We start from the raw sequence: 25,565 nt of genomic DNA, 5'->3' as shown, positions 1-25,565 counted from the left end.
TCCAGTCCCTATCCAAGCCTAACTATAGCTGACTATTGAGCTTTTTTCTGATCACATTTCTAATGAATTTCAAGTTCTGTCATGTCACTAGAGAAACAATCGCTCAGGATACCTTAAGTTGCACAACTAACAGGTGTCAACAATATGCAATATTTGGAAGTGTGTAATATCACAGCAGATCAGCTGAACGCTACCGTGTGGCTCAGAACACTTTTTGAGATGTTATAATAAAAGGGGAAGACAAAATCCTGCATTGTTATTGGATTAGGAAATCAAAAAAACAAATTTCAGATATGAGTTTTCACATAAATATTTATATTACTCTGTCCAGTCTCTGAATATAGTTCTATAAGAACATGTTTCCTCCCTTAATTTATTGTAACTCATTTGTAAAGAGCTGCTCAGACCAAAATTAAAATTTAAAAAAGATTATAATTTGTTGATACCATCATTTAGTTTCATTTACATAGAAGAAGAGAGAATTTACATTATACTCAAATAGTTATCAGACTTTATTTCGTTATTTATGCAATTGGGCATCCATGTTAGAGCATTTAATATGATACAATATAATATACACAGAAAATACTGAAAGAAAACAAAACAAAATTGTAAAACATGGAACTATAAATTGTAAGAATGAAAATAGCACCAATAATAGTGACAATAATATTGGAAAATGAAGTGTAACAATTTACATCATTTCACAAATGTGTAATAAAAGTGGACACAGTTGGCCATAATCCTTCAGAGCATAACATTTGCCTAGGATCATTTGGGACAAACCATGGAAAATGCAACTAAAGTGAGCTGGATCAGCTAAAAAGCATGTATTCTCTTTATACAAATAGCTTTCACACTTTACAATGCATTTTAGTTATTTACAATTATAAAAACAATTCTAAATACTCATATACCAACAATATCACCATTTCAATACACTGCATCCTAATAATATAATTAAATGGACTTACACTATTTCTGCACTGAAAGATAATACAGGCATTCTGGTTTGTTTTATCTGGTTCATTTTACACTATATTATGAATAGTTCAGTTTCATCTTTATAGATACTTTAGAATTAAAAGAGATCAAGAGTGCCCATATGATAGTTTGTAGGCACCACCAAGACCAGGGGAGGGGAGAGGGGTATGGAGTATATTTAATATTTTGCAAGATGAGTGGTGACTTACAAGCAACTATAAAAAGTTCCAGTTCTGACCCTGTTAAAAAAATCTGTGTTATTTCGACTTTTAAATCATTTTCTCAAAAGAAAAATACCTGCCTATACTATATTTTGTTCCTTTCCCTGAGAGCTGGGGTTGGGGGGAGGGAGCATGCCCCTTTCTTGCCCCAGGTATGGGCACTCTCAAACGAGACCACTCACCAAAAAACAGAAGCAAAGTGTTGAGTTGTTGATAAGTACACCCAGAAGAAAGAAACTTGCTAGCTTTCGGAGTTATCCTTTGATGAGCTAGAGTAAAATACACAAACACATGCATGTCTATGCCCCTGTATGGTGTCAGCTAGACTATCAGTACCAATGCTATTTTGAGGCTGGTGAGCTATCGTAGTGGGTGTAGTGTTGGGTGGGGTGGGTGGAGGGAGAGGGAGGCAGAGAGATGGACTGTGGTGGGTGCCTAGTGCCACGGAGAGAGGCAGCCGGTTTTCCCACTAGGAATGCAGGAGGGAGGGGTTGCACGTATATGGGCTAGCATGACTGTAGCAGCCAATGGGAAGTGGCACACTCTGAAGATGATATGCGGATGTGAAATGGGTGGGGGGACAGGACAGAGGAAGAGGAAACTGTTGGGTGGGGGCGCAGACACAGTGGGTTACCTGAGATTGAAGCCAGGATGAGATGCAAGGATAATCCCCATCTGTGTAGTTCAGAGAGGCTAGTGGTGAAGGGAGGATCCAGATAGCTCAGGTTGTGAAGCAGCCACTGAAATTGAGCATATTGTTCTCAGCTGCAAGTTGTGCCACTGAGTGGTTGACTTTGTTCTTGACAATTGAATGGTGATGGCCATTCATGCTGGTGGACAGCTGCCTGGGAATCATACCAATACAAACCCTTTGCAGTAGAGATGGTATATGACTTGGCTGCTTTCACAGGTGGCCAGCCTCTGATGGGGTTAGAATAGAACTCTGACACAACTGAAGTAGGAGGTGCTGGGTAAGTGGATCGGGCAGGCCTTCCAACTTGGTCCGCCACAGGGATATGATCCTTGTGGCAACAAGCTGGGAGTGCGAGTGGCATAGGGATAGACTAGGATGATGTGTAGGTTGGGTGCACGATGGAACACCACTTTAGGATGGATAGGAAGGATCTTGGGTAGGATGTCCCTAATTTCAGGGCAGGATGAGAGATCATCAAACTCCTGGTGAAGGATATAATTCAATTGTTACAGTCCACAGTGATATTGGGCGATGGGGGCACTCCTTTGCAGCTGATTCTTGGGTGGTGGTGGAAGGATTAGGGGTGTGTAGGATATGGCACGAGAAATCTGTTTGTGGGCTAGCTTTGAGAGGTATTGCCCTATAGTGGCAAGGGAGTTCTCATCACTGCAAATCATTGTCCACGGGTGGATGGGCTGTACGGGATGGATTTTTTGGTCTGAGTGGGATGGCAGCTGTCAAAATGTAGGCATTGTAGTTGGTTCATGGATTTAATGTGAACAGAGTTGTGGATGGAGCCGTCACAGAGGTGGAGGTCAATGTCCAGGAAGGAAGGTGCTGCCTAGCTATCCACCAGGATGAATGGCCATTGCCCCACATTCTCCAACCAACAGTTTTCCCTTCCTCTGTCCTGTCAGCCCCTCCAAATTCATGTTCCCACGTCACCTTCAGCATGTGCAAGTTCCCCCACAGGCCGGTACAGTCATGCCAGCCCACATACCTATGCCACCATTCCTTCCTGCATTCCTAGCCAGCAAATCAGTGTCCTCCACCAAGCTGCAAGCCACCCTCTCCCAGACCCTCTCCCTCTACCCATCCCACCCAATCCGACACTACCCCCAATACAACTAGTCCACCTGCCGCAAAACAGTGTTGGCACTGTTAGTCTAGCTGGTACAATGTAGGGCCAGAAGTGTGTGTGTGTGTGTGTGTGTGTGTGTGTGTGTGTGTGTGTGTGTGTGTGTGTGTGCGGGGTGGGGGGAGTTTGTGTATTTTACTCTAGCTCATCAAAGGATAACTTCAAAGGCTAGTTTTCTTCCTTGTGTGTGTTCTTATTGACAACTCCATTCTTCTGCATTTTGGTGAGTCATCTCCTTTAATCCTAAAGTATTTTCATTCTACTAGAAATTCCTATAAGACTTATCAGTTTTCTCTTTTTTATTCTAACGTTTTAAATGTAAAATAGTCATCTCATCTTTCTCGGCATTGAATCACACTGACTTCATTCTTTTAATATATAGTTGCATGATTCAAAATTTCTGTTTTGTTTGCCTGTGCGCACTGTGTGTCACCTCAATGAGCTCCATGTGTAATACTGTCCCCACTGCAATTAACTGCTCAGCTTCAACTTTTGTGTGTTTCCATGTCCATGTGTTGGGTAACTGTATTTATATACTGTGTTTTAGTGTTGAAACTACTGTCAGTCCCTTTTGGTTTGTACCGTGCGTTAATTCCTGATAAAGACCTACAGTTCATATCAGAATCAAATATATTTTCATTTTGAGAAAAACAAGAAACTAATCTGCAAGGGGTTCTTCAGATCTAAGTCTTTATGATGGAGACTTAGGACTAATGTTCATTTCCTCCATGATATAAGAATTTTGGATGACATTAAAGACTCAGCCCCAAGCTTGGTTTCTGTAGTACTGATTTATGTTTCTTTGTTGGTATGCATTGTTACCACAGACTCATCTTTCATCCTGTCCCATCTACTATATCTCAATGAATTGGACCATACAGAGACCGTATAGCTTCTGCAGCTTAATGGATATATATTTATCGATGATGGAGTTGGATGTATTGACAAAGTGGCAACAGAACTGTGGAGGCTTTTCTTGAGGTTTTACGGCCCTATGTAAGGTGAGATTTTGTGGTCCTATGTAAGGTGACACACTTAGAACTCAAGCCACAAAATGGTGACAAGGAGGAATGGGAATAAATAAATAAATAAGTACCTGTGACATATTATGTGACAGGAACCATCTTTCATGTTCAAGAAAAAGTTGGTACATAGCATATGAATAACAAAGAAGGGTTTACATGGATTATTATGTAAAATTTGGAATTTTAGTAGGGATCTGACCTTATTGCCACACAACTTAACAGGGTTAAATCTGCCAATGTCAACAACATCATTTGGAACCACAAATGGGTCATGTAGTTGTCCAACACAACTGAAGGGAATATCCATAGTTTCGTACCCAACACTTTATACTCAAACCACTATTCTTGGCACTATACCGCTCTTCAACTAAATATTAAAGATGGCCAACTGTATAAATCACAGTCTTACAAAATCTATATGCTGTAACCATTCTTCATCTGACTGATCTGAGACATTGTCAGGTTACTTGTATGTTAAAACATTGGTTGCAAAGTCATGCAACTATAAGGCTTCTAACATGTACATTTTATTTCAGTTTTTGGGCCTTGCTGTTATTACTCCCAGCTGCAAAATAGTTAAATGCTTAGCAAATTTTATGTGCAGTGTTACAGGAATTCTGTGCTTTTATAATATATAAAATGTTATATAATTTATTACATAATATGTGGTTTTTTGGTTAACATATCAATAGTACATTTAATACTAGTCAGTTCAGTGCCAATGAGTTGTCATCAAACATATCAGTGGCACAGTTCCACATATTATTGATATCTCCAGTAAAATTCTAAAATAAACACATGTACAGTTCTTATAATTTTAGAGTAATAGCAAAACTATATACCTCTGAAAATTATCAAATCATTTCAGTTAACATTTTACAATCATTAACAAAATAATACCAATGGATTGGTGATCATCCTCTAGGAAAATCACAAGTGTAAGTGAATGAGAAGCTTTAATATAATACAGAACATCTGTTACTTAAGTTATATGTACAAGCATACAAAAGCAGATCAAAGTACAGCCAAAGTTTTTAGCAATACGCATTAGCAATCTCAAATTCGTTGTGTGTAAGAAAAAAAAAATCTTGGAATGCATGTCAAGGTTCTATTACATATACTTCATGTCCTCACGGGCAATGTCACAAAAGTCACCCTGTCCAGAACACCCGATAATCATACAAGAGACCAATAATCCGACAGCCTCTCTCCACTTGGTAATGAAAGAGATGTTGGTTTTTCAAAAGTTAATATGACATCTGTAACTTTCTTCTTCAATTCTCTTTCGAACATCTAGGAAAGGAAAAGGAAAAACATAAGGGTTAGTGCAGTCTTGTCATATTAACAGAATATTTATAATAATTTTCTTGAAGTGAATGATGTACATAACTTTTACAAACTATAATAATTCTGCATGTAGATACAACATTTATCATTTTGAATATAAAGAACAACAGAATTACACCCAACAGCCACAAAGATTAGTTCAAAGGATGGTACACATAACATCCACTACTGAAAACGTCAACTTTTTGTTTCTTGATTTCCCAACAATTCATATTTACCTCTCATACAATGTTGTATTCCAGACTCATTGCTTCAGAAGCACCTTCCTCAATTTCCATGTGATCTCTTTTGATGAGAAAGTTTTCTTTTTCGTGCCAATCTGTAGCTTCTCTTTACCTTACTTAAGGCATATTCAGCAGTCATGTTTCTTATATAAAACAGTATCTGAGCAAATGTTTTTGGAAATCAGTATTTAAAGTGGAATTGATCACTACATGACTTGAGAGGGGGACCTGCAGGAAAAAAGGAGATGGGCAGTATTGTGTTGTTTTAGAGAAGCAGTAACAGCATAGTGATCAGCCAAGAGAGCTCAGTTGACTTTGAATGTGGACTGATCACTAGATGTCACCTGAGTAGCAAATCCATACGGACATTTCAGCACTTCTAAAGCTGCCCCACCCGACTGTTGAAGCAACTGTGAAGCAGAAACATAAAGAAACAAACACGGATAAACCAAGATCAGGCAGACCTCATGTACTTCTATAACAGTACTCTGTGGGTCAATGGCCTGGTGCAATCTTTTACTGACGGACAAGGACTGGCAAGCATTGCTGAAGGTGGTTGTAAAAAATGGTATGAAATCAGTGGAAGGATGACTCGCGAGTTCCAAAGTGCTCCCAGCAGTCCAGCTAGCACAACAACTATGTGTAGGAAATAAAACAAGGGGATATCATGATCAGCTCCTCTTAAGCCACACACTTCACTCATCAAAGCTAAGTGATGTTTCATGTAGTGGAAAGAGCAATGCCACTGGACAATGGATGACTAGAAGCAAGTGATTTGGAGTGACATATCACCTTATACCCTGTAATAACCCAATCGTAGGATATGAGTAAGGAGAACTCAAGTGAAGTGTGCAGAAGTTGGTGTTACAATATGGAGATATATTTTTCTTGGTTAAGGAGTGGTGCCCTTATTGCACTTACAAAAATGCTAAAAGCAATGAAACATAAACACATTTTATTTTATTGTGTACTGCCTGCAGTTGAGGAACAGTTTGAGGTAATGACTGGTTGGATCGGTACGCAAACACACGTGTCATAAAGCAGCGTCTCTGAGACAATGACACAAAGTAGCATCTTTGAGACAACGGATTGTGGAAAATAACATTCCTCAAATGGACTGGTCTGCCTAGCGTCCCAACCTGAACTCAACGGAACATCTTGGGGGTAAGTTAGAACTTTGACTTCACTCTAAACCCCAGCATCCAACATCACTATCTTGTCTGGTTTTGGCTCAAGGAGCAATGGGCTGCAATTCCTCTACATTCAGACACCTCACTGGAAGTGACCCCAACAGGGTTCAAACCGTCAAAAGGAGAAGAGTGGACATATCTCGTATTAATGCCCACTAATAGGTGTCTGGATACTTCTGATCAGATAGTGTGTAATCTTTCAGTATTATTGTCTCTACCCTTGTTTTGCTATTAAACAAATTATTTTCCTTCCTCCTGATCTATATTTTAATCTTTGTTTTTATTATCTTCTGTCCAAATTCTGGTGTGAATTGTCAATTTTAATCAACAGTTCTTCAAAGCCTTCCTTACTCTTAGCCAGATGGACTATGTCATCTCTGAATCATAACTGGTGCCTGATCCCCCTTTTATCTTGAAATTTTCTCTCTTCGTTGACTGCGTGCTTGACAGACAAGCCAAACAACAGTGGCAATAAGTTACCGCTTTTATTCATTCTGTCTCATATATTAAATGTGCCAGCTGCAATGGGTAACATTTCTACATCTACATAACTACTCTGCAATTCACACATAAGTGCCTGACAGAGGGTTCTTCGAACCACCTTCACACTATTTCTCTACTGTTCCACACTCTAACAGCACATAGGAAAAATGAACACTTAAGTCTTTCTGTATGGAGTATGATTTCTCTTACTTTATTATGATGATCATTTCTCCCTTATAGGTTGGTAACAATATTGACAGCCTTTAGAGTTACGTGATTTATGATACAATCAAAATTCAATAGATTTCTATTTGTACTCGTGAATGACCTCACACTTTTCGATATCGAAAGACAACTGCCATTCAGCATTCAGATCTCACATCTAAGTCATTTTGCAACTGGTTTGGATCTTCTGAGGACTTTACTGGACAGTAAATGACAGCATCATCTGCAAAGTATCTAGGAGGGCTACTCAGATTACCTCCTAAACCATTTATGTACATTAAAAACAGCAGAGGGCCTATAACATTTCCTTGGGGGATGCTGGATATCACTTCTATTTTACTTGATGATTTTTCATCAACTAATATGTACTGCAACTTTCCTGAGAGAATCCAGTTGCACCCGACAGGGGCACAATTTTATTTAAAGTCTCTTGTGACGCTACGGTTTCTAGTCTTCTGAAAATCTAGAAACATGTCAATAGCACTCACTACGAATCCGTGCTGACTGTGTGTCAATAGACCGTTACCTTTGAGGTAATTCGTAATGTTCGAAAATCCTACTACTAATCAATGTTAGTAATATGGGTCTGTAATTCAGCATATTACTCCTATTTCCTTTCTTGAGCTTTGGTGTGACCCATGGAGTGTTCTAGTCTTTAGGCACAGATCATTTTTTTGAGTGAGCACCTGTATATTGTTGCTAAGTAAGGGTCTATTGCATCAGCATACTCTGAAAGGAACCTTACTGATATCCTGTCTGGACAGGAAGACTTGACTTTATTGAGTGCCTTAAGCTGCTTTGCTACACGAAGGATATCTACTTTTAAGTTACTCATGCTGAAAGTTATTCTGAGTCAAATTCTGGGATATTTACTTCATTGTCTTTGTCGAAGGAATTTCTGAGAACTGTGTTCAATAACTCCACTTTAGTGGTGCTGCTATCGGTAATATTACCACTAGCATAGTGCAGTGAAGGAATTAAGTGTTTCTTAACACTGGTGTACTTCACCTACAACCAGAGTGTCTTTGTATTTTCTGTCAGATTTTGAGACAGAGTTTAACTTTGGAAGTTACTAAAAGTGCCTCACATTGAAGTCCACACTAAGTTTCCAGCTTCAGTAAAAATTGCCAATCTTGGAGATTTTGTGGTCTTTTAAAAATTGGCACGCTTTTTTTGTTGCTTCTGCAACTGTGTTCTCATCTTTTTCGTGTACTTTGAGGGATCATCATCATCTTTTACTAATTTATTTGGTATAAATCTTTCAATGCCTCAGATACTCTTTCTCTGAACTTAAGCCTTATTTCATCTACATTTACATAGTTAGTTGGAGTGGAGGCTCTCTCTTAGGATGGCATTGAGTGAATTTCTATCTGCTTTTTTAGGTAGATACTTTTTGCATTTAGTTTTGGTGGATTTGGAAGTAGTTGTGGTCAGTCTTGCTACAACGATTTTGTTGTCATTAATCATGGTACGCATCATGATGCTCCCTATTTGCTCAGGATTATTTATTGTTAAGACATCAAGTACATTTTCACAACCATTTACACTTTGAGTGGGCTCCTGAATTAACTACTCAAAATAACTTTCGGAGAAAGCAATTTGGTCAGTTTCTGATGATGTTTCATACCTACAATTACTGATAATGTTTCATACCTACAACCAGTTTCTATTACGTATTTTGACCAACAAACTGAAGGTAGATTGAAATCACCACCAACTATAATTGTATGCATGAGATACCTATTTGTGATGAAACTTGCGTTTTCTTTGAACTATTCAGCAACTTTATCATCTGAGTTGGTGGTGGTGGTGGTGGGGGGGGGGGGGGAGTTGGTAAAAGGAGCCAACTATTATTTTATTCTGGTTGTCGAGTGTAAACTCTAACCATAACTCACAGGTACTATGTACTTCAATTTCACTACAAAGTAAACTACTTCTAACAAGAACAGAGATCAGAGATGCCACCACCAACTATATTTATATTTCTACATCTACATCTACATGGATACTCTGCAAGTCACATTTAAGTGCCTGGCAGAGGGTTCATTGAACCGTATTCACAATTCTCTATTATTCTAATCTCGTATAGCACGTGGAAAGAATTAACACCTATATCTTTCTGTACAAGCTCTCATTTCCCTTATTTTATCATGGTGATCGTTTCTCCCTGTGTAGGTCAGCATCAACAAAATGTTTTTGCATTTGGAGGAGAAAGTTGGTGTTTGGAATTTCATGAGAAGATACCAACACAACAAAAAACGCCTTTGTTTTAACACTAGAACGGCGGAGTTTCTGACATTCCTAAAATGGTGGAAAGGGATCTTTTGACTGCACATAAAATATTTTCATATTTGACTTAAACAAGTACTTTTTTGGTGTTTGTTAATGCATACTTTATTCCTAATAATCACAACAGTTATTTAAATTATAAATAATAATTACTAACTCATTTGAACAACAATGTCTTGTACAAATTTATTGTTGCTACTGCTAACAAGTTTCTTAACAATAGATTTTAATTTATTAAGTATTCATACAACCTTCTAGACACATTTAGTATATTTGGTCCATTTTACTCTCACATGTGCTTTACAAACAGCTCTGTATTACTTTCCACTTAAGTCATTTGAAGCTGCTAGATGCACTTAGCACAGTTGATTTCTGTTTTATGCACACATTTTCTACACGTGGCTTTTTGACACTTTACATAGTTTTTGCTGGTCTTGTTGTCTTTGCAGAGGCTGATTTGGCACTTCCTCCACTTTCTAGGTGATTTCAGTCCCATATGCTCTTCCTTTGCCTGATGTTCTTGCTCTTTCGTTCCACTGAGTTCATTTGCCAGTTGAAGTATGAACTTCTTCCTTTCCATTTTCTTGTTCGTTACTATGTTATAGATGACCCATGCATTTATTATCACCATGTCCAGTATGTTGAAGAAGACATGCACTGGCCATCTCCTACATGCAACCTTCATAGTATATTTACGGGTCATTCGATCACCCACGTCCACCCTGTACTTTGTTGCATTGTTGAACATCACGGTTTCAGGTTTTTTCTTTCCTTCCTTGCTTATTGTTACTTCAACAAGCAGCGTACTAAGAAGAATGGCATTTTTATTCTTCTTTCCTTGGTATACAGTCAAGTTGCAGTCTGTTTTGTCACTACTGTGCAGTATTGTGGTAGAGTGTATTTCAGCATTCGGCTTCCTTACTTCATTGGGGATTTCACGGCAGATCTTGTACCAACTGTCCGCCCCGATAGCTGAATGGTCAGCGTAACGGACTGCTGTCCTAAGGAGCCCGGGTTCAATTCCCGGCTGGGTCGAGGATTTTCTCCGCTCAGGGATTAGGTGTTGTGTTGTCTTCATCATCATTTCATTCCCATCCAGCGCGCAGGTCGCCCAACGTGGCGTCAAATGTCATAAGACCTGCACCAAGGTGGCGGGACCTGCCCCGTAAGAGGCCTCCCGGCCAATGACGCCAAACGTTCATTTCCATTTTCCATTGTACCAACTAATGAAGTTTTCTTTTCTTTGAGTTTTTTAGCAAGTTGAAGAGACACAAAGAAGTTGTCAGTGGTTACATTTCTTCCTTGATATACAAATGGCTCCACGAGATGCAAGCGGTTGTTTCTCTCTATGTGTGTCCTCTTTGCTGATGTATGGGACAGCATTACATACATACTTTGTCATTACATCAACAGCCGACCAGAATTTGAGATCATATTTATCTGGTTTGTTGGACATGAATTGGGTAAACCTGCATCTTGCTTTGCTCGGTAACAGTTGCTGATCAATGGTTAAATTTTCTCCAGGGCGGTAAGAGCGAATACTGTTTTCAATGAACTTTCCCCAAATTTCAGGTGTAAGAGCGTATTTGTTGGATGAAAGGTGTTCAGCCCAGGTTGATTTTTTATCAAAACGGAGAAATCTGAGAAACTCCTGAAATCTGTCCCTTGGCATAATTTCCTTGATAAAATCAGGCCCCAAGAGTGCGACCAGAGATCATCCACAAACATACCTTTCATGCCCAAGTACATCCCGAACATACGTGATGGCTATCAGTTTCTCCAGTTCCTCAGGTGATACAGTCCATTAATTGTTTTTGAGTACTTTTTGAGTATTTGATTCTGTGTATTTCTTCATAAGATGCAGCACTGCTTCATCAAAAATAATAGGGAAGGCACTGATGGCGGAACTGTCTACTTGGTGGCAAGCGTAAGCAATTGGACCTCCTCTCTCCTTCAGAACATTCACAGCTGACCACCTTCCAGAAGATGAATAATTTCCAATCTCTCACATGGTTCAGTCCCTTAAAATCATCTTAGCACTTGCTTCCAACTGTATCTGATGTGATGAAAGAGGTGATAATTGACATGTATCAGCATCTGAATCCTCTTCCATTAATTGCCCCTCGTTCACAATGTCTTCATCTTCACTTGTGTCAGGTTTATAAGCATCATATCTTCAGTGAAGTCAATTTCTGATTCAGTTTTGAAACTCTCTAAGAGATGTAACACCACTTCTTCAGAAAGTCCATGCTGACGATACATGTTCGAAAACACGTTTCACGGACAAAGACTGCCTGAGTGACACAACATAAGCTATAGCGGACTGGAATGTACACCTGCCAAGTTGCAAAAATGAAGAGCAACTACTCTGTGTTACTGCTCACTGTTGCTACTGTATTGTTGGATAATTTACTTGTACTCAGAAGAGAAATTACAGTGGAGTCAAATTGATCCCTTCTGCCGTTCTACATAGACTGAATGAAATGGTGAAGAAAATTAAAACATTTTGTAAATACTAATATATCTTCAATATAATAGAGGGAAACATTCCACGTGGGAAAAATATATCTAAAAACAAAGGTGAGTAACTTACCACACGAAAGTGCTGGTATGTTGATAGAGACACTAACAAACACAAACACACACACACAAAATTCAAGCTTTCGCAACCCACGGTTGATTCATCAGGAAAGAGAAAAGGAGAGGAAAAGACGAAAGGATGTGGGTTTTAAGGGAGAGGGTAAGGAGTCATCCCAATCCCGGGAGCGGAAAGACTTACCTTAGGGGGAAAAAGGTGGCCTTTACATACGTCTGCTTGTGTCTGTATATGTGCGGATGGATATGTGTGTGTGTGTGTGTGTGTGTGTGTGTGTGTGTGTGTGTGTGCGCGCGCGCGCAAGAGTATACCTGTCCCTTTTTCCCTCTAAGGTAAGTCTTTCCGCTTCCAGGATTGGGATGACTCCTTACCATCTCCCTTAAAACACACATCTTTTCGTCTTTCCCTCTCCTTCCCTCTTTCCTGATGAAGCAACCGTGGGTTGCAAAAGCTTGAATTTTGTGTGTGTGTTTGTGTTTGTTAGTGTGTCTATCAACATACCAACGCTTTCGTTCTTAATACATCTTCAGAAAGGAGAGAAAAAAAATTAGAAAAAGTAATACAATTTGATTAACGAAGTAAATAAACTGGATATGACAATGAACGAAAAGTGTATGATAGGGGTCATTTTGACCCCTTTTGCTGTTCTAGTGTTAATGATGTCCATCCCAAATGCTGTATTATTTCATGGTAATATAAAACATGCTGCCCTTCTATGAACTTTTTCGATGTACTCTGTCAATCCTATCTGGGAAGGATCCACACCGCGCAGCAGTATTCTAAAAGACGATGGACAAGTGTAGTGTAGGCAGTCTCCTTAGTAGATCTGTTACATTTTCTAAGTGTCCTGCCAATAAAACACAGTTTGGTTAGCCTTTCCGATAACATTTTCTACGTGTTTCTTCCAGTTGAAGTTCATCATATTTGTAATTCCTAGGTAATTAGCTGAATTTATGACCTTTAGATTTGACTGGTTTATTGTGTAACCAAAGTTAACTGGCTTCCTTTTAGCGCTCATGTGGATGACCTCACATTTTTCGTTATTTAGAATCAACTGCCAATTTTTGCACCACGCAGATATAGTTTCTAAATTGTTTTGCAATTTGTTTTGATCTTCTGATGACTTTACCAGTTGATAAATGACAGCATCATCTGCAAACAACCTAAGACGACTGCTCAGATTGTCTTCCAAATCATTTACACTGATAAGGAACAGGGCCTATAACACTAACTTGGGGAATGCCAGAAATCACTTCAGTTTTACTCGATGACTTTCCGTCAATTACTATGAACTGTGACCTCTCTCGCAGGAAATCACGAATCCAGCCACATAACTGAGACGATATTCCATTTACTACAAGTCGTGTACGTCGTACAGTGTCAAAAGCCTTCTGGAAATACTGAAATAAGGAATCAATTTGAAATCCCTTGTCAATAGCACTCAACACTTCATGCGAGTAAAGAGCTGGTTGTGTTTCACAAGAACAGTGTTTTCTAAATCCGTGTTGACTGTGTGTCAATAGATTCTTTTCTTTGAGGTAATTCATAATGTTCAAACATAATACATGATCCAAAATCCTGCTGCATATTGACATTAATGATATGGGCCTGTAATTTAGTGGATTACTCCTAATACCTTTCTTGAATGTTGGTGTGACCTGTGCAACTTTCCAATCTTTGGGTAAGGATCTTTTGTCGAGCGAATGGTTGTATATGATGTTAAGTAAGGAGCTATTGCATCAGCATACTATGAAAGGAACCTAATCTCATGTTGGCAGCTGTTCTTGATTCGAATTCTGGAATACTTATTTCATCTTCTTTTGTGAAGGCATTTCGGAAGGCTGTATTTAGTAACTCTGCTTTGGCAGCACTGTCTTCAATAGTATCTCCATTGCAATTGCGCAGAGAAGGCACTGATTGTGTCTTGCCACCACTAGCAAACTTGATGTATGACCAGAATCTCCTTGGATTTTCTGCCAGGTTTCAAGACAAAGTATCATTGTGGAAACTATTATAAGCATCTCACATTGAAGTCTGTGCTAAATTTTGAGCTTCTATACAAGATCGCCAGTCTTGGAGATTATACCTCTGTTTAAATTTGGAATGTTTTTTTTAACGCTGTTTCTGCAACAGTGTTCCAACCCATTTTGCACCAAAGAGGATCAGCTCCATTGTTTGTTAATTCATTTGGTATAAATCTCTCAATTGCTATTGATACTATTTCTTTGAATTCAAACCACATCTGGTCAACACTTTTATTGTTAATTTGGAAGGAGTGGAAATTGTCTTTCATGAAGGTGCAAGTGAATTTTTATCTGCTTTTTTGAATAGGCATATTTTTTGTTTATTTTTGGAGGATTTGGGGGTTACAATATTCAATCTAGCTATGACAACCCTGTGTTCACTAATCCCTGTATTTTTTTGATGCTTGTTATTGGCTCAGGATTATTTGTTGCTAAGAGGTCAAGTGTGTCCCCACAACTGTTTACTATTCGCATGGGCTCATGAACTAACTGCTCGTAATAATTTTCAGAGAATGCATGTAGCACAATTTCAGATGGTGTTTTATGCATACCTCTGGAATTAAATATGTGTTTTTGCCAACATATTGAGGATAAATAAAAGCCACTACCAATTATAATTGTATGAGCTGGGTATGTGCTTGAAATCTAACTTAAGTTTTCTTTCAACCTTTCAGAAATTGCACCATCTGAATTGGGAGGTCAGTAAAAGGATCCAATTATTATTTTATTCTGGATGCCCATACCAACTCACAGGAACTATCTACTTCAATTTCGCGACAAGATAAACTACTTATAACTGCAACAAACACGCCATCGCCAACCGTGTTTAGCCTATCCTTTCAGAATACCATTAAGTTCTTAGCAAAAATTTGGGCTGAGCTTATCTCCGGCTTTAGCCACCTTTCAGTGCCTATAACAATTTGAGCATCAGTGCTTTCTATTAGGGGATGGAGCTCTGGCACTTTCCCCAATACAGCTATGACAATTTACAGCTGTTATACTGATGGTTCCTGTAACTATGTTCTTCCTGTGTTTTGCCTGCACCCTTTGTAACTTAAGCCGTTTTTGTGTTTTCCCGAGACCCTTTAACCTTAAAAACCACCCAGTCCATGCCAAACAGCCCCTGCTACTTGTGTAGCTGTACCCTGCGTATAGTGGACTCCTTACCTATTCAGCGGGACACGAAATCCGACTCTCCTATGGCGCAAGTTGAGGAATCTACAGCTTACACAGTCACCCGAGCCTCTGATGCAGACCCTCCACTTGGCTCTAAACCAGAGGTCTGCAATCGGTCCTGTTGACTAAGTTGCAAATGATCAGCTCTGCTTTCATCTTGCAAGCAAGACTGGCAACCTTTACCACTTCTGTTAGCTGCTCCAAAGTGACACACACCATTGGTATCAATGTGAGGCACCACCTACAGCTGGCTGCATCCTGTGCTCTTCATGGCATCCGCAAGAACCCGTTCCACGTCTGGAATGACTCCACCCAGTATGCACACTAGCTTTCTTCCCCTTCTTGGCAGCCATGTCCAAAAAGGGCCCTGTAATGCGCCTAATGTTGGAGTTCCCAAATATCAATAATCCCACCCTCTGTCATTGGCCGGATCTTGCAGGCTGAGAGGTTTCCTCTGAAACACGACAGGCGACAGCATCTGGCTGAGTGACAGTGTCAGACACAGACAGCACACACAACCTGTTTGTCAGACTAACCAGGGAGGCCTTATGAGCGGCCTCCTGGGAAGTCTTTCGCCACCTGCTTTGCCCAAGGGCAATCTCCCACTTGATCACAAGTGTGTGGTCAATCTCAGTATGAGCAGTAACTGGGCTGGCCACCGGTGAGGACTGATTGGAGGACTCAGATGAGCTGGACGTCCGTTGGATCCCCACGGCCGGACCACAACAGTAGTGCCCATCCACTGCAACTTCAATCAGTGTAAACGAAGCCATCAAAGCCTGCAGCTGAGAGTGAAGAGTCACAAACTTGACTTGCATCCACACACAACAATCACAATCCCTGTCCATACTAAAGACCATGGAAAACTAAACTACCCAGATAAATGGACTATTGGCACATGCTGCAGAACTCTACTGTAGATGGAGACAAAAATGCAGAAACTGTGTCTAATAAATTAGGTTAATACACAGAGATTCAAAAACCTAACTACCGAAGCACTCAGGTGAAACTAAATAATTTTCCCCGATTAGGAACTTGTAATTTGTCGCAAAATTGGTTTACTTTCCAACGCAAACAAAAATGCGAGAATTGTGGCTATTAGATATTAAATTAACATGCAGAAACTCAAGAAACTACACTATTAAAGCACACAGATGATACTATACTATTTGCTCCTGGTTAGGAACTTGTAAAAATCACAAAATTGGTTACTTCCCTGTTACTGTGTCTGTCTTGGCTGGTTGCTGCTGCCTAAATTCCTAAACACTGTTAGGTCCTTTGTAAAAATTTTGGCTGAACTTATTTCCACCTTTAACTGGCTTTCAGTCCCTGTAATGATTTGAGCTTCAGTGCTTTCTATTAATGCTTGGAGCTCTGGTTCTTTTCCAACACAGCTACAACAGTTAGCAACTACAATACTGATTGTTGCTACATCTATGCTCTTTTCCCTGTACCCTTTGAAACTAAAGCCCTTTCTGCACTTTCCCATGACCCTCTCATATAAAAAAAAAACACCCAGTCCATTCCAAATAGCTCCCACTACCCGTGTAGCTGCCGCCTCTTGTGTGTTGTCGACACCTGACCTATGAAGCAGAACTAGAAATACCACCATCCTATGGTGCAAATCGAGAAATCTGCAACCTACACAGTTGCAAAATCGTATGAGCCTCTGATCTGCACCATCCACTTGGCTCTGTACCAGAAGTCCACATAGTTGGTCCTGTCAATGTTTCTGTAAATTGTGAGCTCTGCTTACATCTCAAAAGCAAGACTGACCGTCTTCATCACTTCGACTACCTACCTGAAACCAGAGAGAATCTCTTCTGACCCAAAGTGACACACACTGTTAATACCAATGTGAGCTACCACCTGCGGCTGGCTACAGTCTGTGCTCCTCATGGAATCTGGAAGCACTTGTTCCACATTTGGAATGACTCCTTTGGGTATGCACACAGAGTGCACAATGAATTTCTCCCCTTTCTTGGCAGCCATATCCCTAAGTGGTCCCATTACGTGGCTGACACTGGAGTGCTCAACTACATGTAAACCTGCCCTCTGTGAATGCCCAGATCTTGCATGCCGAGAAGCTTCCTCTGGAACACGGCAAGTGCCTACATCTGGCTCAGGAGCTTTGTCAGCCATCGACAGCACCCGAAACCTGTTCGTCAGATGAACCAGAGAGGCCCTTCCATAACCCCCTTCCCCCGAAAATCTTTCGCTACCTGCCAAACCTTGAAATTCCCAGTTGACCACAGGTGAAGGGTCATTCTCAACGTGAGCAGAACCCAGGAAAGTCACAGTAGTGGACTGATTCAGGGACACATGGGATGTGCTGGACATACCTTGCATCCCCATGTCCAGCCCCCACAGAGAAGCCCAGAGGCAACAGCCTCGAGCTGCATAACTGAAGCCAGCACCACCTGCAGCTGCGAGCGAAGGTTCACCAACTTAGTTCACATCTAAACACTGCAATCACAGTCTCTATCCATCCTAAAGGCAGAGGAACTATAGAATAATCTGTAAGTAAAAAGTGGAACTCACAAACGAAACACTACGCTCTGAAGTGCTGCTGCCTAGACAGGAGCTGCTGACCGACCAACAAGTTCTACAGTTGTTACTGTCTACTGAGATGAAATGAATGCCTGATGCAAAACAAATGGCAGAAATATACACTACACAGTAGTTAAAACATTAAATTGTGGCCACTAGAAACACAAATACACAAGAAATTTAATATTTTAGACTGGAATGTATACAGTAAATAAAAAGATACGTTTCTTCTTGTTAATAGAAACTCGTTATAACTCACAAAGTGAACTCTGTGCTCTGAACACTGCCTCCTGGATGGGTACTACTGACTAGCTAATTCCATCACAGACAAATAATGCATAGAGTATCATAAACATATAATGTGCAATAGAGTGTTATCCAGGAAGGATTAACTATGGCAGTCCTTTATTAATATTCTTAGTCAGTTATAAGTATTCCACATTACTTGCCTGCTCCACTAGTCATGACCAAAGCCATAACTCAGATATAACACATCAACAACACTTCTAGCAATGCAGTCACCATAGGTTGCATTAGCCAACATTGCCAGAGATGGTGGCCAACACAGCCAGAGATGGGTATGTCTCACGAGGTGCCATGAGCCATTGTTATAAATCGACTGCAGGAGAGGATAGGAATATGGGATTGGTAACCCATCAACAACAAAACAGTTATAAGACCCATTTACAACATTTATATTGACTGTCACAATTTTCAGTTCCTCCAGCAGCTCAAAGGCCATATTTCGCAGTAACATGGTAGATGGTACAAACCTACTGTCACTTGTCAGTCACATATAGATCACGTAAGGGCCAATACTCTAGCTCATAATAAAACTCAAAACTTGCTTGATGACATGCACAACCTTGTTTTAGTACTAATACTTCAGACTGTCATAGGCCAACTGGCTTCATATGCCGTGCTATTAATTAGAGATACAATTTTAACATCCTTACCCCGCACTAATACGCAGCTCACAACTATACACACACAATTATGCAAATTCAGACAAGTGTTGCCCCTGTCGAGTCTGGAGGGCAGCAGGTCTGTGCTTAAAGAGGCTAGCTCTCCAGCATACACTCAGTGCTGTATTTAACATGAGCGTTGTCTATAACTTCTCGCTAAGCCATTAATGAGATCTCCACTAGTGTCTTATTTTCTCTTAGATTGCTCTTTGGTATTACAGCTTGTGCTATGGACTAGTTTTGCTTAAAATATTCCAAAAGCAGATTTCTCCTTAACCTATGATGACTGTACTGCTCTATTCTTATCAAAGTTTGTCTCTCTATCTATTCCTTTGGAGAGTCTAATCCATTGTAATGAGTGAGACTTAAAACTGTCTAATGGATTGTATGAACAGTGAGATCCTATAGAGGAAGCCAGCTCTGTTCCAAGTGACACATACCATTCAGCCATCAATCTTGGCAACTGCAGATACATTGTTCAAGCCAAACTACCCAGTTTGATTGTAAAAACACACTGATAACTCAATAAGTTCAGATTGACAGGAAAGGTGGCAACAGCCTATATATGTATGAAACTATGGCATACCAGAAAGAACATTACTTCATACTGTGTGATCACCACATTAGCTCTTGACACTGTACATAAGCTATCAGATGAATTGTTTACAACAATGATTTCAACTTTTTTTTAATAGTTTGGTCCTCATGCCTCACCCATTCACCCTGTGAATGAACAGGTGGCCGCTCCTTCAGAAGGGTCCGAGCAGGCACACAGGAGGAGGGGTTTACTAGTTACTGAAAGCTCCAATGGTAGGCGCGTTATGGAGATAGCATTCAGGGCTGGAAAGAAAGCCAATGTGCACTCGGTACGTTTGCTGCGGTGCCTCATCTGAGACGCGGAGGAGGTCCTGCCTGCGGCTATCGAGCGTGCGGGCTACACTTGTCTGCAAGTTGTGGCTCACGTCAGTACCAATGACGCCTGTTGCATGGATTCTGAGACAATCCTCAGTTCGTACATGTGGCTGGCAGAGGTGGTTAAGACTGCTGGCCTTGCGTGTGGGATGCCAGCAGAGCTCACAATTTGCAGCATTGTTGCCAGAGTTTATCGAGGTCCTTTGGTTTGGAGGCGAGTGGAAGGTCTCAACCACTTTGTCAACTCTGTGATGGTCTTGGCTGCAGATTTCTAGACCAGTGTTACTCTGTGGGGATCTGTAGGACTCCCCCGATAGGTCAGGGGTGCACTACACAAAGAAAGAAAGCAAATACTTGGGTAGCAGAGTACTTGTGGAGTACACGAGTGTTTTCAGGCAAAGCAGTAGTTTGAGGTGCTCTAATGAACAATCACCAATCAATATCCAGCAAGGGAAGTCAAACAGTTTTCATAATAAGACACTTCAACTGTTATAATTTTATCGGTAAGCTATTGAAGTATTCGTAATAAAGTTACCGAATTTACTGCTCTCCAGGAAAGTTCTCGCACTCAAACTATTCTTAGGACTGAGAGCTGGCTGAGACCCAAAGTGAAAAGCTCCGAGATATTTAGCGAGTCATGGAACATATATTGGAAAGAGAGATTAGAGACCTTTGGAGGGGGAGTGTTCATTGCTGTTGACAAAAATAATGTCTCTAATGAGGTTGAAGTGGAGTGTGACAGTGAAGTTACCTGAACGCAATATCAGGTGTAGGTGAAACCAAATCAATTGTTGGATGTTTTTACCGCCCACCCGATTCTGCTTTGAAAGTTCTAGAGTCATTCAAAGGATGTCTATGGTCAATAGCTTGTGAATACCCAGATCATGCAATACTAGTTGGAGGCAACTTTAAACTACCGAGTGTAGACCGAGATGTCTATGTATTCATTGTGGTGCAGGGGGGAGAGGGAGGGTACAGACAGACAGTCAAACGAAATAGTTATGAATGTGTTTTCTGGGAACTATCTTGAGCCGACAGCTTGGCATCCCACACACAATGGAAATATCTTAGACTCTGTAGTTACAAATAGGCCAGACCTTATTGATAATGTCAGTACAGAAATGGGGATTATCGATGATGATGTCATTATAACAACTATGATTACGAAAGTTAATAAATCAGTCAATAAGGCTAGGAGAAAGTTTCTGCTACATAGAGCAGATAAGCAGTTCACTTAGACACTGAATTGGCATCGCTTAATTCCAGTAAGATGGATGTAAAGGAATTATGGGAAGATTTAAGCAGACTGTAGATCGTGGTCTGAAGAGTTATGTGCCTAGTAAGTGGGTAATGGATGGAAGAGACCCACCATTCTTTAATAATGAAATTCAGAGGACGCTAAGGATGCTGAGGCTGTTGAACTCTCGGATCAAAAGGAAGAGCACAAATGATGACACACGAAGGTTAGTAGTAGAGAAACAGCTGAAAGATTTAAAAGTACATAAATCACCATGTCTGGATGGAATCCCAGTTCGATTTTACAAAGAGTATTCTATGGCACCGGCCCTTTACTTGGCTTGCATTTATCGTTAATCTCTCACCCAGCACAAAGTCCCAGGTGACTGGAAAAAGGTGCAGGTGACACCAATATATCAGAAGGGTAAAAATTACCAATCAATTTCCCTAACTTCTGTTTGCTGCAGAATTCTTGAATGTATTCTGAGTTCAAATATAATAAATTTTCTTGAGACTGAGAAGCTTACGTCCATGAATCAGCATGATTTTAGAAAGCATCGCTCGTGCAAAACTCAGCTTGCCCTTTTCTCACATGATATGCTGTGACCTATGGATGTAGGACAACAGGCAGATTTCATATTTCTAGATTTCCGAAGTGTGTTGTCCTTGACAGTAAGTGTTCATCAGAGTCAAGGTATTATCAGGAGTGCCCCAGGGAAGTGTGATAGGACCACTGTTGTTCTCTATATATGTAGATGATTTGGCAGACAGGGTGGGCAGCAATCTGCTGCTGTTTACTGATGATGCCACAGTGTCAAAGTTGAGTAATTGTACGAAGATACAGGAGGACTTAGACAAAATTTCCAGTTGATGTGATGAATGGCAGCTAGCCCTACATGTGGAAAAAAGTAAATAATTGCGGATGAGTAGGAATATCAAACCTAGATACAGTATTAGTAGTGTCCTGCTTGACAGAGTCAAGTTGTTTAAATATTTGGGCATAACGTTGCTAAGGGATGTGAGATGGAACGAGCATGTGAGAACTGTGGTAGGGAAGGCGAAAGGTTGATTTCAGTTTATTGGGAGAATTTTGGGAAAGAGTGGTTCACATTTAAAGGAGACTGCAAATAGGACACTGGTGCAACCTATTCTTGAGTATTGCTTGAGTGTCTGGGATCAAAGGAAGACATTGAAGCAGTTCAGAGGCGAGCTGCTAGACTTTTTACCAGTAGGTTCGAACAACAAGTAAGTGTTACAGAGATGCTTCAGGAACTCAAATGGGAATTCCTGGAAGGAAAGTGACATGCTTTTTGGAAAACACTATTGAGAAAATTTGGAGAACCGGCGCATGAAGCTGACTGCAAAACAATTCTACTGCCGCCAACATACATTGTGTTTAAGGACCATGAAGATAAGATATGAGAAATTAGGGCTCATATGGAGGCATATAGACAGTTGTTTTTTCCCTCACTCTATTTGGGGGTGGAACAGGAAAGGAAATGGCTATTGGTGGTACAGGGTACCCTCCGCCAAGCCCTGTATGGTGGCCTGCGATGTGTGTGTGTGTGTGTGTGTGTGTGTGTGTGTGTGTGTGTGTGTGTAATGTTTTATTTATTACCATCAGCCAATTTTAACACCATGGTCATTATTAGGGCTAGGATTTTTATGACCTAAAAAATCCTCACAATATGCACCAAAAAATGTTATGTAAAAAAAATTTGCAAAAATATGCACATTAACAGAAAGAATACGACCTAACAATATTAAAATAAGGTTAAATTTCTTTGTAAAATAAAAAGTCAGTTTACGATAATGAAATGTTTATTTAAGAATAAAATGCACATAAGAAGCAAGCTAAACTATGGAATTTGATGTGTTGGTGAATGCTTTCTATTAATATTATCGGAACATAGTTAACCTAAGGTGTATTTTTTGGACATCTTCATTTTTCTTCAATTTCTAGTTGCAATAAACAACGAATACCTTGTGCAAATTTTCAAATAAAAGAGATTTCCTACTGTTGGTCATGGAATCCTTGTACTTCGAATAACTACTTCCCACTTCAGCTGACCCAAGACAAGCACATTTAAAATGGACAATATCATTTGACTCTAAATGTAAATGATTAAAAGAGAAATTACACTCACACAAATCATTGAAATGGAACACTGTGTCACTGGATTTATGACAGATCTCTTCTGCAACTCTGTAACATGTGAACTAACCAAGTCACATGCACAGTTTTACTGTATAATGCTTCTAGTGAATCAGCAGCTTTCACCATATAAGGCACAGCATCAATTACAAATACAATACACTGGCATGCTTAACGCCTTTGGGCCACATGGCATTCATAGATCCACTGAACAATTTACTAACAGTGCAAAAAATTTACTTTTTCTAAATGTTCACAGTTTATTAGAAATTTTTCATCTGGGCTATCTTCTTCCAAAGTTCCCACAATGACATTTGCAATATATCTTCCAACAAAGTTTATTTTCACCAAGTGATACCTGTATTTTTTAATTTGCAACCTGTTGTCTGATTTGTTACAGTGTTTTCTCATAGCTTCAGCTCATGGGGTTTTCTTACCGTGGAAGAAGGAAGAGTCGAGTTTAACTTCCTATTGCCAGCAGGATCATTAGAAATTAAGCACAAGCTCAGATTACAAAAGGTAGGGGAAGGAAACTGACCGAGTCTTTGCCAAGGAACCATCTCAGCATTTGACTGGAGCAATTTTGGGAAATCACAAAAAACTTAAATGTAGATGGCTGAATGGGAATTTGAAAGTGTGGAAGAATCAGAAATAAATTTGTCTGTGTGTTTTCTAAGAAGTCATGAAATTTTGGATGGTTCAGTTTACTTAAGTGAATGTCTGTACAAGGGAAATATGTAAAAAGTTCTTTACAGAATGGTGAATATGACTGTCAAGATACCGCAAGGATTATTTGCTGTAGTGTCTTTTTCATTTTCAATCTGTTGCACTCCATGTCTGCGTTTTTCTGTGGGCACATGCCGCTGAATGTTAAATGACTTCTCCATAGTAACTCTGTTGTCGCACATTTTGCAATACAGTATTTTACCATCAGTTGTAAATACTCTCTCACTAAAGTGAGACACCAACTGTTGGGAGTTTACTTGAATACTCTGGTTTACTTTATGCATTTTTTCTGAACTATACTGCACAAACCTTGAACTTCAACAAGACAGACTAACAAAATGAGGCACCTGTCTGAAGTCCAGGGTACAGATGACTTAAGCAACTACCTGTTCCTAGGACAACAATAGGCTACTGTTGTGTAAAGGTGAAGCCCACAGTGTCATTTCAAGCAAAATAGGGTAGGGCGGTAGATATCTGCCATTTTCCAGGAAACAAAATGAGATGTGAAATTCTGAGACATGTAACATGGAAGAAAGAAACTGCACAAGAAAAGTTCTTTACTTCTTGAAAGAGTAAAAATATAATTAATGTGGTCCATTACTAACTAAAATATTATCTGTCAGAGAGAAATGTTCATGTACATGCAAATATGATGTAACAAATTACAGTAACTTATTTAGTGTTTTCACAACAAGCATTTACATGTGTTTAAGAAACATGTTAATCTTACCAAAAATGTAAGCCCAATCATCAAAATCCTAGCCACAGTCATTACCAACTGTGATGTACATTACAGCTGCCACAGTTTTAATCTTACTGACATAATACTGACTCCACTAACCCTAAAAAACTGGCTAGCAGTATCACTTCACAAACCCTAAGTAGCAATAGTTATTTGCAAAAATGAACAGCAGTTTTCTCGATATATTGACCTTGACTATATGATTCCTGGGACTATCTTACGAATCAAATCTCTTCCCGAGGCTACAACAAGTGTTAAAAAGTTCTTTGTGCACTGGCTCATATTGATGGGCACGAAAGGAGTGGGCCTTTGCTTAACAATGCTCACCCTGGATCAGTTGCTGGCATAACCTCAAATTAGATAATGCCATGATCTTCTACTGCAGTGGCATCAATTTAACACTCACCAAATTAGATAGTACCACTGTTAGAATCTGTGTTGAAGCAATACCTTCTACATCAACCAATGCTTTGCTCTTGAAAGCAGTTGAAGTACCTCTTCATATCTGGCCCAAGTTCCTTGTGGATAAATTTATGTGGTGAAGGATCAAAATTCTGGAGCCCCTAATTATTCAGAAACTAGCAGCTCTGCAGGAGCTTCTTCAAATAAATAACTATCCTGCTACGGAAACAAAAAGTGTGCTACTGAATAGTAGTCACTACT

General features: G+C 39.9%; 1 protein-coding gene across 2 annotated transcripts in view; it reads right to left on the bottom strand.

Annotated features, from left to right (window-relative positions):
- Nucleotides 1-482: 482 nt before the first annotated feature.
- Nucleotides 483-25,565, bottom strand: part of LOC124778849 (nucleolar complex protein 4 homolog A) — a 163,823-nt gene continuing 138,740 nt past the window's right edge. The window contains exons 10-11 of one of the 2 annotated variants that reach the window (XM_047253673.1): nucleotides 17,959-18,042; nucleotides 483-5,355 (exon numbers count right to left, since the gene is read on the bottom strand). In XM_047253673.1, the coding sequence (XP_047109629.1) occupies nucleotides 5,239-5,355; nucleotides 17,959-18,042 (201 nt within the window). In that variant the 3' untranslated portion in view covers nucleotides 483-5,238. The remainder of the gene's footprint in view (nucleotides 5,356-17,958; nucleotides 18,043-25,565) is intronic. The other variant, XM_047253680.1, reaches the window with a different exon arrangement.

This window comes from Schistocerca piceifrons, chromosome 1 (genome assembly GCF_021461385.2).
Source record: "Schistocerca piceifrons isolate TAMUIC-IGC-003096 chromosome 1, iqSchPice1.1, whole genome shotgun sequence".
NCBI classification, from domain to species: Eukaryota; Metazoa; Arthropoda; class Insecta; order Orthoptera; family Acrididae; genus Schistocerca; species Schistocerca piceifrons.
The sequence above is the reverse complement of the archived record's forward strand: the minus strand, read 5'-3'. Positions and strand labels throughout refer to the sequence as shown.